General features: G+C 33.5%; 1 protein-coding gene and 1 pseudogene across 1 annotated transcript in view; both read right to left on the bottom strand.

Moving 5' to 3' along the window:
* LOC145258132 (charged multivesicular body protein 5-like) overlaps positions 1-15,629 on the bottom strand; it is a 37,782-nt gene that overhangs the window by 10,758 nt on the left and 11,395 nt on the right. The window contains exons 3-4 of the mRNA XM_080115876.1: positions 10,171-10,217; positions 5,527-5,620 (exon numbers count right to left, since the gene is read on the bottom strand). Of these exons, the coding sequence (XP_079972002.1) occupies positions 5,527-5,620; positions 10,171-10,217 (141 nt within the window). The remainder of the gene's footprint in view (positions 1-5,526; positions 5,621-10,170; positions 10,218-15,629) is intronic.
* LOC145258434 (5S ribosomal RNA) lies at positions 6,887-7,003 on the bottom strand (annotated as a pseudogene).

The raw sequence follows: 15,629 nt of genomic DNA on the forward strand, positions 1-15,629 counted from the left end.
AAAGATGGGTAATTCCATGAAACTAATACCGATTTAAAAAAAAAAAAAACTTTTTGCAGTTGTGCACTTCCATTGTCTCCTCTGGTAAATTTTTTACATAAGAATACACTTTTAGATTTTATGTAGATTCTCTAACATTTATTTCTATAGAGAACACTGTTGTTTGTGTATGTATGTATATATATATATATATATGGGGAAAGCATATGAATTATAACCGGAATACTACAGATATGTAATCAGCTCAATAGAAGGAGAGTTAGGTCATCTAGAGCTAAATTAGATTAAATATGAGGTAAATGAAATTAATAAATTATTACATATATTCAAAGATAACCGCAGTTCATGTGGGACTTTGTTGTACGCTTGGGTACCCACTTCACAAGCACCCTTGCAGTAAGTGGATATTTTAAGAGCAACTATTGCTTAAGATGTTTTAATTTTTAACTACCTTCTAAAATGATTGAAATCCAACTAAGAACTTTTAAAGCAAATAGGGCATATTAAAGTTGATAGTTATATTGCTACATATAAAAATTGAAAAAATTACAAAGAATAACATTTGTTTAGTATCACAAACACATTTTTATCAAAAATATAGCAAAGATACCCCAACTTGGTGTGCACCATCCCTAGGTGGGGAGTTTATGAAGAGCCACACCAAATATGATCTTAACCTTCGATCTTCAACTTGTACACCATCCTTACATGAAGGACTATTATCGTGCCAAGTTCGGTCATGATCGGTCCAGTGGTATGGGCTGTAGGAGAGTTGTACACACAGACACACGCACTACTACTTTATATATATACATATATATATATATATATATTGTTACATATGTGATAAAAGGTGTGGTAAGGCAATTTATAACGTAGGGGTATGAACGGAAACTTAATGATAAAACAAATATCATTTATCTTTGTGACATGTTGCCAAAAGGGGGGGGAGTATAAGGGAATGTACGGAAAGCAAAAACCCAAGTATTTTTCTCTTTATCACATGTGACACAGCAAAAAAAATAAAACAAGTGGATAGAGATACAAGGACGAACACAATAAAAACGCGATGAAATAACGATATAACAAACACTTTTCCAAATGATACAAAAATAGATTTATTAAAGATAAAAAAAGGAAGAGTTTAACAAAAGAAAAAGAAATTTATTCAAAGTTATGGAATCTGAAGTATATTGAAATGAGCGAAAGTCTTTGGGGGGAGGGGTAATGAAAGTCTTTGCACTTACAGGTCTCTTTTGTTTTCCCCTTTTTTTTTTGTTTCTTTTGCTGGTGTGTTTCACAACTCGTCAACAACGCAGTTAATCCAAGATATTTCCTTTGGTGGGGAAAAGTTTGAATAGCAAATTCACGTGTTCTCTTTTCTTGCTCGTGCTTTATATATCTGTCTCTTTTGTGAGTGATAAGGGATCACATCGTCCGCGTCAGTACATCCGTATCTCCTTTGCACGATGGGGAAAAAGTCATTGTCACTTTCGTGAGAAAGTAAATTAATCGCATTCTCTTGCATGACTGGAGAAGAATAATGTGTCGTCCATGTGTCGTGTATCCGTATCCCCTTTTCGCATGAGGGAAAGAAGTCGACCCCCCCCCTCCTCCCACGAGGAGAGAGACCTCTTAACAGGTCAGCGGCCTAAACCGAAAAGAGTGATTTCCGCCAGTGTCCAGTTAGGAAGGCTCGGTACTACATTCGTGAGATTCCTGACTTTTAGGTGACGTTAAAATAGTACTCGTTGTCCTTAATTTAACTGAGTTGGGAGAAACTAATTGGAGTGGGAAGTTTGTAGAGCTATTTGCAAACATGGCGATTGCACTAATATGTTCGCCTATTATTTTGCTTATTTCTTCGATACTTGTCGCTTGTCTTATTAATAATATAAAACAATAAAAAATAAACATGGGGGTATGATAAAAAATTTCCGAGAAGAATGAAAACATCGTTGTAATCATTATTACTATCGTCTTCACCGTCAACGTTATCGTCGTTGTATTTGTTACTACTATCGTCGTTTACGTGGACTTCACCAACCTTCTTTCCAACACAGGAAAGTTTAGTCTCACTGGCTTCCTTAATGAATTACCCCCCCCCCTCAGATATTCTTTTACTACTGCCGTCCTCATAATCAGCATCATCTAACTTATAACTGTCGTCCTCCTTGTATTTTGATATATTATCGTGGTCCTTATCACCTTTATCGTCTAATTTCTCCTGTCGTTTTTAGCTTTTTCTTTCAATTCATCCCCACTAATATCACCGTCTCTGTAGTTTATTTTATTTATTCCGTCATCACTATTACTTAGCTTAACTGGGTTAGGACAAACTAGTTGGGGTGGGAAATTCGTAGAACTATTTGTGAACATGTCTACTGCACCTATATGTTCGTCTATCAACGCCTTCACTTCTTCCGTATTAGTCGCTTGACTGATTTTTATATTAGTTTTTTCTGTCTCTACGCGGATTTTCTCTTCAGCTGTCGGTACTAATTTTAACGTTGCTTTATCGAATACTTTATTTTCCACTAAGTATATTGTTACTATTCTTTCCAATTGCGTCTTCCTCATACTGGGTGTGACAGCTAAGTTCTAACGTTTTCCTATGACTGTAATATCGTCCTTTTTCAAGCTATGCAGTCCTTCGAATGTGGGAGATTCTATGAAGCTATCTACTCCTGTCATAACATTTTTATTTTGGTTTTTAAGATATTCTTCTACTATAGGGATTAATTCTACTCTACGAAGAGCAGGTCTAACACTTAGTCCATAATGTCTCCCTATTGTCACAATGTCGTCCTTGGGTAATTTTTGAAGGCATTCGCATGAAGGCGACTTAAAAAATACTTCTAACTAGTAATTTTTCTATCCCCCAATCCTATCAACTTTGCTATTTCTCACTTGTGTTCATCTGCCCCACGTGTCTCACTTACAAACAGATTATATGGCTTATAGGGTAGGGTACATTAGTAGACTCTCGCTCAGTTCAAAACAACTACTGTATTAGCCTATCTTGTGGGAATCGTTTTATTTTAACTTGGCGACAAAATATAAAAACAAAAAAAAACGATATATCGCGTCAGTCTAAAATTAAATATTTAAATTTTGATTTAAATACATAATCCAATTTTAAGATTAGGTCACAATATATATATATGTTCAAAGATGTTCAGTTGATATAAATCCAACAATATGAATTAAAAATAGAAATATGGAAGATTCTTCACCCTCTGGCTTTATCAAATATATATATCTATAAAATATCTATATATCTATAAAAGTGTCTGTCTGTCTGTGTACATTTCCCTACACAATATCTCTGTCAATTTTCAGTCTAAAGACTCGAAATTTGATACACAGGGTACTGAGATTTGGGAAAATCTTTGAATCGGTTTTCGGCCAGAAATTTGGCTGTTAAGGGGTCAAAATTCAACGATTTGACCTTCGAGAACTCTACCAAACTCCTCTGACAATTTTGGGTCTAAACACTTGAAATTTTAGATATCAGTTCCTTGGCCATAGATCTAACTTGATAACTTGATTTGAGCCCAAAACAATAAATGTTAAGAGGTCATAATAGGGGTCAAAGTTAAAAAAAAATTGACTGCTGCGATCTCTACCAATTACTCAGACAATTTCCGGTCTAAACATTTGAAACTTTACATAAAGGATATTCAGAGATAGGGCAAGCTTTTTAATCGGTTTGGGTCGAAAATTTGAACTACCAATATATAAATCTATGTATGTATGTTTGCATGTCTACCTAAAACTTTTGACAGAGGCAACGGATTTTCACAAGATCAGTATCGTTTTTAAGCTCAACCTTTCAGACAACAAATATCGAAAAATTGGCTAAAAACATTAATTTCTTTACCTTCAACTGGGCACTTTTCTACAGGGAGGGGGTCATTTTTTTCGCCGATATTATCGAAAGTCATCCCCTCTTTTCGATTGTCTAGCTTTAATTTAAATCTACGTCACTTCCGGTTTGGCGTGGTCGTAACAACAAAGACGTCATGTTTTTTTCCCCATTCTTTTCCTCCTTCGTGGTACGGGTCCGAGCCTGCCTTCTTACTACCACTTTTTTTTTTTGCTCAACATATATATATATATATATATATATATATCAGAATCCTGAGGCGAATAGGAACATAGATTTATTGAATCTTGTGGTATCAAGTCTTTCAAAATATTTTTGGGAGATTTTTATATAAGACAATCCCAGCCAAAAAGGGAATAACTCAATATATTTAATAGAGCAAATGAAATTTATGTTTTTTTTTTGTTTTTTGTTTTTTAAAATTTAATTCAAGAAAATCCATTTTAATCTATATAAGAGAACATCTTCCAGTGGATATCCCATACAGGGATTACACCACCTAAAAATGAGGCAGAATGAATCTTGGATCATCCATTCCCAAAGGATTATTACTAAGAACCAAGGATGCTTTATCATAAAAAAAAAAAGAAAAATTGGAATTTGCTTTCAATGTGGATTTCTTCAACTAACTTGGATTCTAACATCATCCTCCCATTCTATTGAAGGACTAGCACTATAATTGGTTGCCATAAATTCATATCTTTTGCTTCAACTTTTATTTTCTTTATGTTCCTTAAAAATATTTAATCTTTAATATATTTTCTATGAATGTGCTGGAATGATTTTTTGGACAGCCTAAATCCTGCAAGAATTGGCGGAAAACATCAGGAATGAAATAAGGGAGTTGAATCGCAATCTAGAGATTCTGCAATCTGTCATGAATAAGATTTTGGAAATAGCACAAATATGTGAAGCCGAAAATGGGCAACATTTAAAAGACATTATTTTTCATAAATGAAGATTGTTTGAATTTCTAATTAAAAAAAAAAATTTCCCAATGTCTTAGTCAGATTGTATTAAAATTACAGAAAGATATCATAAAAATAAAGAATCTACTTAATTTTATGATATATATTTACATTCTTATTTACTAATCTCTTCATATTTATTAGCTTTTAAAATATATAAATTCAAAACATTATAAATATATACACAAGATTTTTTTATAATATATATATATATATATATATATATATATATATATATATACACATATATATATATAAAAATTACAATAAGTTTACCAAGGTAATCAAAATGGTAAACTTAAAATATATTATAAATATTAATATTCTGTTCCCCTTACCTCACCCTTTTTTTTAACCAAGTAAGATCTGTGACTTACTTGTAGTTTCATTAAATACTTTTATATGCAAAATCCGATCCTGCATTTTGCTAATTCCTGCCCTCTGATGAGAAGGAGATTATTTCTTCGAAACTCCGCGGATTAAGGACTATCCACTTATCTTGTGCTTTCTTTTTTTACAATTAAATATGTTTTTAACTCTTTTTCAAGATGTCTTTTAACATGTTTTATTAATCTTTTGTTCATATATATATATATATATATATATATATATATATATATATATATGAAAGATAAAAAAATAATAATAAAGTAATGTTTTCATACTAACAGTTGTTTTTGTATCTTTTAATGATTGGATGGCAAAGTTTTGTTGTTCCAAATTGAAAGATTGGTTATCCAACTGTTCTCTTTGTTGTTCATACCTACAAATGGAATAAGAAAAAAAAACTTTCCATTATTGATTAAAAAAAAGAAAAATAAAACAAAAGAAACAATTGTGGCCAAATGACAATAGTTTTTGTGATCGCATTACAATAAAATAAAACAAGACGTGTACTTGATGTAAATCACTTAAGCTTTGGGCACGTGTGTGTGTGTGTGTGTAATACAGTCATATAGCATAGAAAGAGGGACCTTAAACATTGTATGTCACTAACTGTCCAGTCGGCATCAGTCCCCAGCTCAGCCTGATCTACTCTCACCCAGCTTCAAATCTCTCTCGAGGGACCTCTGATCCGCTGTTCCAAACTGGACAATGTTCTCAACTGTTTTAAACTCAAGACAATCCGTAAACTGTCGCAGAACTCACTGTCACACCTAAAATTGCCTGTAAACTAACTCTAAATGTATTAACCTCTATTGTCTAGTCTTTTTGTCCAAAACCACTGTCACAACTTGATTAACAATATTACTTTTAGTTCTATTTGTATGCTTTGGTGAACAACTTACTAAAATCTTTGTTCTGCTGATAAACTTATTTCCTTTTTGTTGTATTTTTCTTCCCCTTTTTAAATTTCACTTCCTAACACTTGTGTGGTTTAAAATATATTGGCCAATTCTTTGTTCAATCCTATTTTTTTTTACATTAATTGCCACACCTTGATTAACAATCCTATTTTAGCTTTAGTTTTGTGTTCCTTTGTGAACAACTTTCTATACATTTGTTCTACTGATAAACTTATTTCCTCTTTTCTTGTCATATTTTTCCCTCTATTTTTTTTTTTTTTTGTACTTTCTAACACTGAGGGGAACGTTGATAGTAATCACAAGATTATCATAATAAATAAATATATAAATTAAAAAAAATAGAATAAAGAGATGCAGAAAACCACTCCACTGATGTAATTTTGCATGATACAAAAAAAAACATAACACATGCACTCCTGATCATCGGATAAAATTATGAAATTGGAGTAAAGTGAAGTCTATTTTATTACTCATTTGCTGGATGTGCCAAATTGCTATCCCTTCACAAAGTTCATTACTTGAAATCATAAGTTTCTTGTAGAAAAGACTTCCTTCAGTCTTGAAAGATTAGAGATACCCACGGTAAAGGTGCATGCACGTGAAATATTTGTAGCAAGAGTTGCGCAATCACCAACCTCGACTCTCCTGGATCAACATTGTTAAATACCAGTGGCAAGTGGAGGTTCACGACGACTGGAAACAATGCCGAGATAAGCGGAAAGCACATACAGCACCTAAGATTCCCAAGTGGTCACCCATCTGGTACTAGCCAGGCTCAACATTGCTTAACTTCAGTGATCTGATGGGAACCGGTGTGTCAACGTGATTATGCCGTACTTGCCGTAGTTTCTTGTAAACACGAGACAAAAACTTTCGCATTTATTTGTATAAATCAATACATATTAACATTTCAATGATATGAGATTGTGTTTTTCAGTGGAAGTTTAGAATTTTTCAAACCTAGAAGGATGTGTTTTCCTCTCCACTATCTACTCCCCTTCCTTTCTTTTCTTGTTAATGCTTCCTACTAAAGCATGACAAAAAAAAAGAAAAAAGGGAAACCTGTATTCATATATACATTAACAGTTTATTAAGCACTAGCTGTCACGACTTGGTATTACCCAGTAATGTACTTATTTGTAATTTGTTTTGTTTTTCTTTTGTATGCTAGTTTTGAGGGCTTTTTTTTTTTTCTAAAATGTTTTTTTTTTTAGTTCCAATTAAAAGGAAATAATTGCACTGACGAATACAGAGTTATGTCCCCTACCCCATCTTTTCAAAATGGTGAGTCTTTGAAAATAATTCTGAATCAAACACAATATTTTCTTCTTAACCACATGTTGCATCCACAAGAAAAACTGACAGTCAAATATGGATTTTGTAGGAAGAAAGCTATTGATAACAAAGAAATGATAAAAGTCTAATCTTACTTTATATATTAGACTAGTCTAGGGACCTGGTGTTGCCCGGGTGTTTGGAGGTGTGTGTTGAGCAAAAAAAGTGGTAGTAGGTAGGCAAGCTCGAACCCGAACAGCGAAAGAGGAAAAAATTGTGAATAAAAAAAATAAAGATAGAGAGAGAGGTGGGATTGAACTCGAAAACATAGGGTAATTAGTCCTCCTCGCTAACCATTAGGCCAAAGATGATAGTGAATTCAAAGAGTTTGTAATTAACTTAAGAATCATAGGAGTTGCTACGCATGCCCAGAAATGAACGTTGCTTTTAAACATGGCCTGGGGCTAGTTAAGCTCCCCACTTTCTGTCTTGGTATTTATTTGCTTCCCCACGAAAGCAAATTAGACATGTCATTTTTATTGTGGGAGAAGACCAGCTCCCCCAAAAAGGGGGCACTCTTGCAGTATCTAAATAAACAGTAATTGTCTCAGTATGACCATTCATTGACCAAGAATAAATTACAGAACAGATATTACCCGGCTCGAAGGCCAGGCGTTTGCATGTTGTATTTATTTGCTTCCCCACAAAAGAAAATTAGACACAAAGTCGTTTTTTAATGGGGAGGGGGGGGGCAGCTTCTCCAAAAAGGGGGGCACTCTGGCAGTGTCCAAATAAATAGCAATTGTCTGATATGAAGGGTTTCCCCCACATTGACCAAACCTAATTACTTAAGTGAAGCATCAGCCCAGCCTGGAAGGCCAGGCATTTGTGTGTTTGCATTTGATTAGTTTTACTTTATTTATACGAAAAGGACAAACACGTGAAACAAAGGAATTTTTTTTTAAATCGATTGTAGAAAAGTGCCCAGTTGAGGGTGAAGGAATTAATGTTTTTAGCCAATTTTTCGATATCTGTTATCTGAAGGGTCAGGCTTTAAAATTATACTGATCTTGTGAAAATCCGTTGCCTCTGTTGAAAGTTTTAAGCAGATATACATACATACATAGATTTAAACACACAGGTGAGATTTATATTATAGACTAGCGGGGAATACCCGGCATGGCCCGGGTGTTTGTAGGTGTGTGTGTTGGCCAGGTGTTTGGAGATATAAAAGGAAAACAAAAGTTTTAGTAGAAAAGTAGGCTTGAACCCCAAACCTTTGACGTGGAGATGGAAAAGAAATAGAAAAAAAACCCTGGGACCTAGCCATCTCGGTCACGTTTATAAAATTAAATTAACAAGTGCGAGAACCTTAAGTCGCGTGATGTTTGACCTTGAAACATGACGCGGCTGCAAGCCAGTTTCCGCTTGTTTTATACTGAAAAGTGAAAGATACACGGGACGCTCTAAAAATCTGGAAAAAATAACACGTGAAAGTCGGGCAAATTAAATAGACAGGCGACCCCCGTTCGTAACTCATATATATTATCATTTATACGTGATATAAAAAGTTTTAAGAAGGAATGAACCAACCGAAAAGTCCAGCGAAAAAAGCCTTTTACAGACATTCACAAAAAGCGAACACACATACATACATACATACATTTTCGTTTATATATATATATATAGATGATTAAAACAATCTTGCAGAAAATATCTACAATCAAATGTTGTAAAAGTTTGTCTCTATTTCCTATGGTCTAGAGATTTGGGATATTTAGGTTAAAAATTTTGCAAATAATCCCGACACTTGAAAGGAACAAAGTCCCTCACATTAAACCTGGTTTCATGCAGGGGATTTGGTAAATACAGATACCACTCTTTTTACAATCACAGCCATTAGCTATGAGCTTTGCAAAAGTCTGAATTTCCACAATTTCCAAAAAATTTTCTGAATAACCCTCAACACTTTCAGTTATAAATCAGAAAAAAGATTCAGCTGCAGAACCCGAGTTTGACAAGATAGACCTGCAAAAAGTTGGAGGTTACATCAGCTAAAACGTCGTGAAAATGACACTCAAGCTGCGAACGATAGTCCAAAAAATCCAAATAATACAAATAATCAATCCTTATCTCAAAAATGCAGAAATGTAATATATTTCTCATTTAAACTCTGAAATAAATCTTTTTGCACTCAACGAACTCATCAGATTCTCCTAAAATTTGGGTTTCATTAGGTTTGTCACAAATATTTTACAAGTAATTGTCTGTATTTTTGAGATGAGGTGTTTTCATTTATTGAGATTGTCGGACTGACTTCCTCATCTTGGTTGTTATAGTCACAACGTTTCGGCCGTTTTGCCCTCCGGCCTTCATCAGGTGGTTTTGTATATATGGCCAAGTGGTCCTAGACGTTGTATCAAAGTTTACAGTTACCCAAAGGTGTTGAGTTCAATCCTGAACGAAGGCAGTGAAAAGTAACATTCAAAACAGAGAATCAGCAATTATGTCCCAGAGCCTAGCTGGAGTCCGAATACGGTACCCCCGTAATAATAATAAAGGGTTGGGTTCGAGACTCCTAACAAACGGTTCCCCAGTTCGATACAAAACACCTGATGAAGGCCGGAGGGAAAAACGGCCGAAACGTTGTGATTATAACAACCAACATGAGGAAGTCAGTCCGACAATCTCAATAAATAAATATTTTACAAGTTTAGCAAAATATACGTACATTTTTTTCTGCTTCAATACTCGCATCGCTTTTTGTTTGACCATATTCTGAAATAAAATAATCAGATAAAATAAATAAAGCATGTGTCGTCGTCGTCCACGTGATGCGATCGATACGACTTCAATTATATAAACAACAACTGATAACAATTAGTTGTTTACATAATTAAATTACAGTGTTATTTATAATATTTGATTATATTAGCAATACCACACCATTTTTTTTTCTTTAGATCAAATAAACTCAAATCAAGCATTATTGAAAAGAGCATAAAAAACAAAGAAATAATATCTTCAGTTTTTTTAAATTGGTCCATTGGAACTGGAGTTATGACTAATCAAAGTATCAAAAAATGTGTAGTTTACTGGACATTTTGCCTTAAGTCAGTCCTATTCAAATGCATATAAACTTGTAACTGAAAATGGTGGGAAATTTGCACAATTTACAAACTGACCCATCTTTAAAAGCTGTATCTTCAGATCTTTTTAAGATATTATGATGAAATTTTGAACATATTATCATAATACCAAAAAAGTTCAGTTGCCGTTATTTATGACCATCTTACTTGGTAACTTGCATACTAATTAGCATATTTCAGCTTCATTTTAACAGTTTTAAGTAGAAACATCATAAAACCAGCTAAGAAAGATGTTAAGTAAACTTTATCATCATAGGAAGTATTATTCTGATGGACATTATCATTTTCCATTATAACATCAATGGCGACCAGGAAATCCTAAATGCCACCATGACATAATTCAAAGAAATTAACAAAATATGGCTTGTAGCATATCAAATTAAAGGAAATTTTGTACAGATCAGAATTATGTTTTCAAGTACATTAAATTAATTAGTATATTAATTAGTATAATTAAGTTTCATTTTAACGGCTTCAAGTAGAAGCATCATAAAAAAAAAAACAGTTTAAAAAATGAGAGGTAAGACTATCATCATGCGAAATATTATTCTGATGGACTTTATTATTTGTCATGATTACACCATGAAAAATCCAAGATGGCAACCAGGAAATCCAAGATGGCAACCATAACACAATTTAAACAAATTATTAACAAAATATGGCTTGTAGTATATCAAATGAAAGGAAAATTTGTACAGACTACAATTATGTTTTCAAGTTCATTAAACTAATCAGGATAATTAAATTTCATTTTCAACGGCTTCAAGTTACTGTGAAAATTATCAGAGGAGTCTCTACCACTATTTTGTATAATTTTTTATTTTTAAGTCATTGTCAAAACTTCAAGAGACATCGCGGCCATTTTTTTCTTGTTCTCATGTAATGCTCGACACTTGTTTTTTGAACAGAAAAAAACATTTACAACACCAAAAATTTATAAAGGTAGGTAGAAAAGTATTTGCCTTTGGTAACATTTATTTATAATATATTTGTTTTTTTAGACACTTTTTCATACCTCAGTGGATTGTAAAACAAACCCAATAAAAATTCTTTTACTTAACTGGATAAGTGGTTTGTGCATTTTAACTCATTTAAAAGCATGGTCATTGTCGGTCATTCTTTTTCATATAATTTTTTTTTTTAAATATTCTTTTACTGTCCATAATTAAAAACTTGTTTTTTAAATAACAAAAATAAAATGAATACTTTGTTAATTAGTTGACGAACGCGTGTTTATAGATTTTGTTGTGTGCACAACGACGCATCAAAATTTGCATGTTTATAAGCGCTTGTCAGGATTTCTAATGACTCTAGCATAAAAAGTTTTTATCCAATGCTTTTCAAATTTTAGGACAAAAGAAATTAATATTTTTGCTATTAAATAGCGTTTGAACTCAGTTTCTATCTTCACTTATTTTTGTACTACAAAGCGTTAACTTTGATATGTTTTATTTGCGACTCTAAAACCAAAAACAAAAACAAGAACAAGAACAACAAAAAACAATGTTCACTGTCGGTCATTCTTTTTCAAATTTTTTTTTCTTTAATATTCTTTTCCTGTTCATAATTAAAAACTTGCTTTCTAAATAATAATAACAAAAATAAAATGAAGACTTTTTAGTTGACAAACGCGTTTTGTTTTTTTTGTGTGTGGGCGATGACGCACAAAAATTCTCATGTTTATAAGCGCTTGCCAGGATTTCTAACGACTCTAGCATAAAAAGTTTTTATCCAATTCTTTTCAAATTTAAGGACAAAAGAAATTAATATTTTCGCTATTAAATAGTGTTTGAACACAGTTTCTATCTTTACTTATCTTTGTAGTACAAAGCGTTAACTTTGAAATATTCTAACTTGACTGGAAAGACGTAAGTGTTGTGTTCAAATTCCGTAGCAAAGACAATTCTTTTCCCTAATTAGCTAAAACAACTAGAAACATTATCGACGAGTATAACTTCTACTTCGAGTATTCATGTGAACACACCCTGACCGCTTATTTGAAAAAAGTGATCTATCGCCAGTGGGCATGCTATGCTGATAGGTTTCATCGTTAATAATCAGATTTAAATAATGATTCCTTCAAATATACAAATCACAACAAAAATATTAAAATCATTTTAAAGTAAATTTTATTGTAAATCTAGTTATATAAGTTTTATTTTGATGGAGGTAGGAGAAATGTACTTATTACTGATATAAAAACTATGAGTGTCAAATTAAGTAGCAGTGTGTACCTTGTCCAGCGCTGAACATGGTGTCTGATATTGCTAATTATATACATGTGTATTATATACTGTACTGCATTTTGTTACTAATTTTAAAACTACTTACGCCTGCCAGTATCCTATACCTCTATAAGGCAACCATTCGCCCATGTATGGAGTACTGTTGTCACACCTGGGCTGGTGCATCTGCTGCTTGTCTCTCGCTCCTGGACAGGGTTCAAAAAAGAGTCGCAAACCTGATAGGTCCTGAACTGTCATCTGGGCTTCAACCTTTGTCCCATCGACGAGATGTTGCATCCCTCTGCCTGTTCTACAAATACTTTAATGGTGAATGCTCTGACGAACTGCAAACACTTGTACCTCCCCGACGTAACTACCCCCGACAAACCCGACAAGCTACTAAGTCTCATCCCTTTACAGTGGAGATCCCTAGGTGCAAGAAAGCCTTTTACTCCAATAGTTTCTTCCCCAGAACTGCGGGTCTTTGGAACTCCCTTCCGGGATTCTGCTTTCCCAACTGCAATGATATGCAGAAGTTCAAGTGTAATGTTAACAAACATCTTTCTACTCATAATGACCCCGCTAATTAATTCCCTAATAGTAGCCCCCTGCTTCAAAGTGGCACTGTGCCTTGTTTGGGGTGAAAATTGAATAAAAAAAAAAAAAAAAAAAAAAAATATATATATACTGTATAAAATTTTGCTTAGGCCCGCCAATACGGTAATTCCAACTTATGATCCCACCCCAGAATGGATTAATGCCATATCCTGGGTTCTGTTGTATAGTTGAAAATGCAGATTTCTCTTAGTTTTTACCTAAATTTTATGAAGTTTTCATAAGAAAAAAATCCTGAGGGGGTGGGGTGTCAAGGCTGGAAGATATGTTCTGGAATGTTCCCATTCAACCTACTGAAGACAAGCTGCAGGTGCGTGGTCCCCCTCTTGTGCTGCATGTGAGATGACGCCACAAATAAAAGTGAAGAAATGATGAATGTGTGAAGTGTGAAGGGCCAATGTCGCCTTCACATTTTTGCCAAGTTTCAGAAAAATCTAATTGATGGAGCAAAAGTTATGGGATAAAAAGTGTCATTTTTTTGCAATTTTGGGGCATTTGTGACCCCTTTTGAGCTCCTGGGAATGCTGAATCCCAGTGAAAATGGACAAACAGTGCAGTTCCATGCCTTAAGACATGTATATTGGAATTCAGCACCATGGAAAACCACTATATAGACATACATATCAAGTTTTTGAGTAATATGAAAAAAAGCTCCAAAAAGGCATGTTTCTTTAACCCTAAAAGTCCCAGAGGAATGTGAACCAGAATTCTGCCAGGGTCACCCATACTGAATTTATGATGGCCTCCACATTTTGGCCAAGTTTCAGAAAAATCTAAGCGATGGATCAAAAGTTATGGGGCAAAATGTGTCATTTTTGGCTATTTTTGACCTCTTTTGAGCACCTGGGGACACAATGGGACCCCCCCCCCCCAATTTTTTTATTGTGCATATCTATTTAATAAAATATAATTTGTGGCAAAATTTCAGGAAAAACTAATGGACGGTTATCTGGCAATCATCCAGACTAACAGACGCACAGAAGCCACTGAAAATATAGGCCCCTCTCCGATAAATCAGGGGACCAATTAAAATTACTTAGAAGTCCTGGCTGACGCAACAAGTACATACTACCCCCCTTCCCCCATGGATGAAATAAAAGGTTTCATTCAAAATTCTGCATAGATTCCCCGAATTTGACAGAAACATTACCAATTTTGACAAGATACACCTGAAGAAGGTTGCAGGTTACATCGACCAAAATGTGAAAATAATACTTAAGATGAGAATAGTATAATCCAAATAATCAATCCTCATCTCAAAAATTCAGAATATGCTTGTTAATATTTGTATGCTTATCACCATCCGCATCCATTTTTAGAAAAATTAATATGAAATGCAACGTGAAATAATAATTGAAAATTAACTATTGTAAGGTAAAAACAATTTGATTATTATTCATTTTAAAATGAATTGTTCCAAAATCAAATTCTCTTACCCAGTAAATTTAATCAGTTAAAAAAAAAAAATCCTACTCTTCGCATATGCGGCAGAACCACATCGACATAACAATTCTTGCTATATCGTCAAAGTTATGTGGAAGATGGCTCACACAAGATGGGTGACCATTTGAGAGGTTGGATAAACCTCCCTGCAAAGAATATAATTCCAAGATAAGTTTAGCAAATACTTTAGCATAATCTACTAATCGATACACATGAACATAAGGGAACAACTGCATCCTAACAAAATTTCTGTTCCCATTTTGAAACTCCCTGTTTTTACATTCGATTGGCCAAAAAGCTTTTTTTTTTAAGAAGGAACCCAAACACCAAGTTTAGAAACATAACCGAGTTTATACATTTTCTATGCTTGATTTGAAAATTTGGAGAATGTCACAACTTTGGAATAGTTTCTTAAAAAAAAATAAATAAATAAACTCTGCATTAAATGCAATAACAAACAAAAAGTTTTTTTTTTTTTTTTTTAAATAATGTTCATTTTTAACATGTTTTATTTAATAAAAATTTTTTGGTTTACGGTGACTACTATATTTTCCATTAAAAAAAAAAATCAAAAGTGTCTCCTCTTAGCTTTCTAAAAAAAACAAAAAAGAAAAAACAAGTGAAGCATGCATAGTCTCCCATGAGTGCTAAATGAACGAGGCATAAAAAAATGACCAAGTTCAACATTCCCCACCCCCTTCATTTAGCCCCAAAAGTGCCCAGGGGACATCAAATCCTGGTGAAATTGAACAAATGAT

This window comes from Euprymna scolopes, chromosome 33 (genome assembly GCF_053919585.1).
Source record: "Euprymna scolopes isolate OS-2025 chromosome 33, ASM5391958v1, whole genome shotgun sequence".
Lineage (NCBI taxonomy): Eukaryota > Metazoa > Mollusca > Cephalopoda > Sepiida > Sepiolidae > Euprymna > Euprymna scolopes.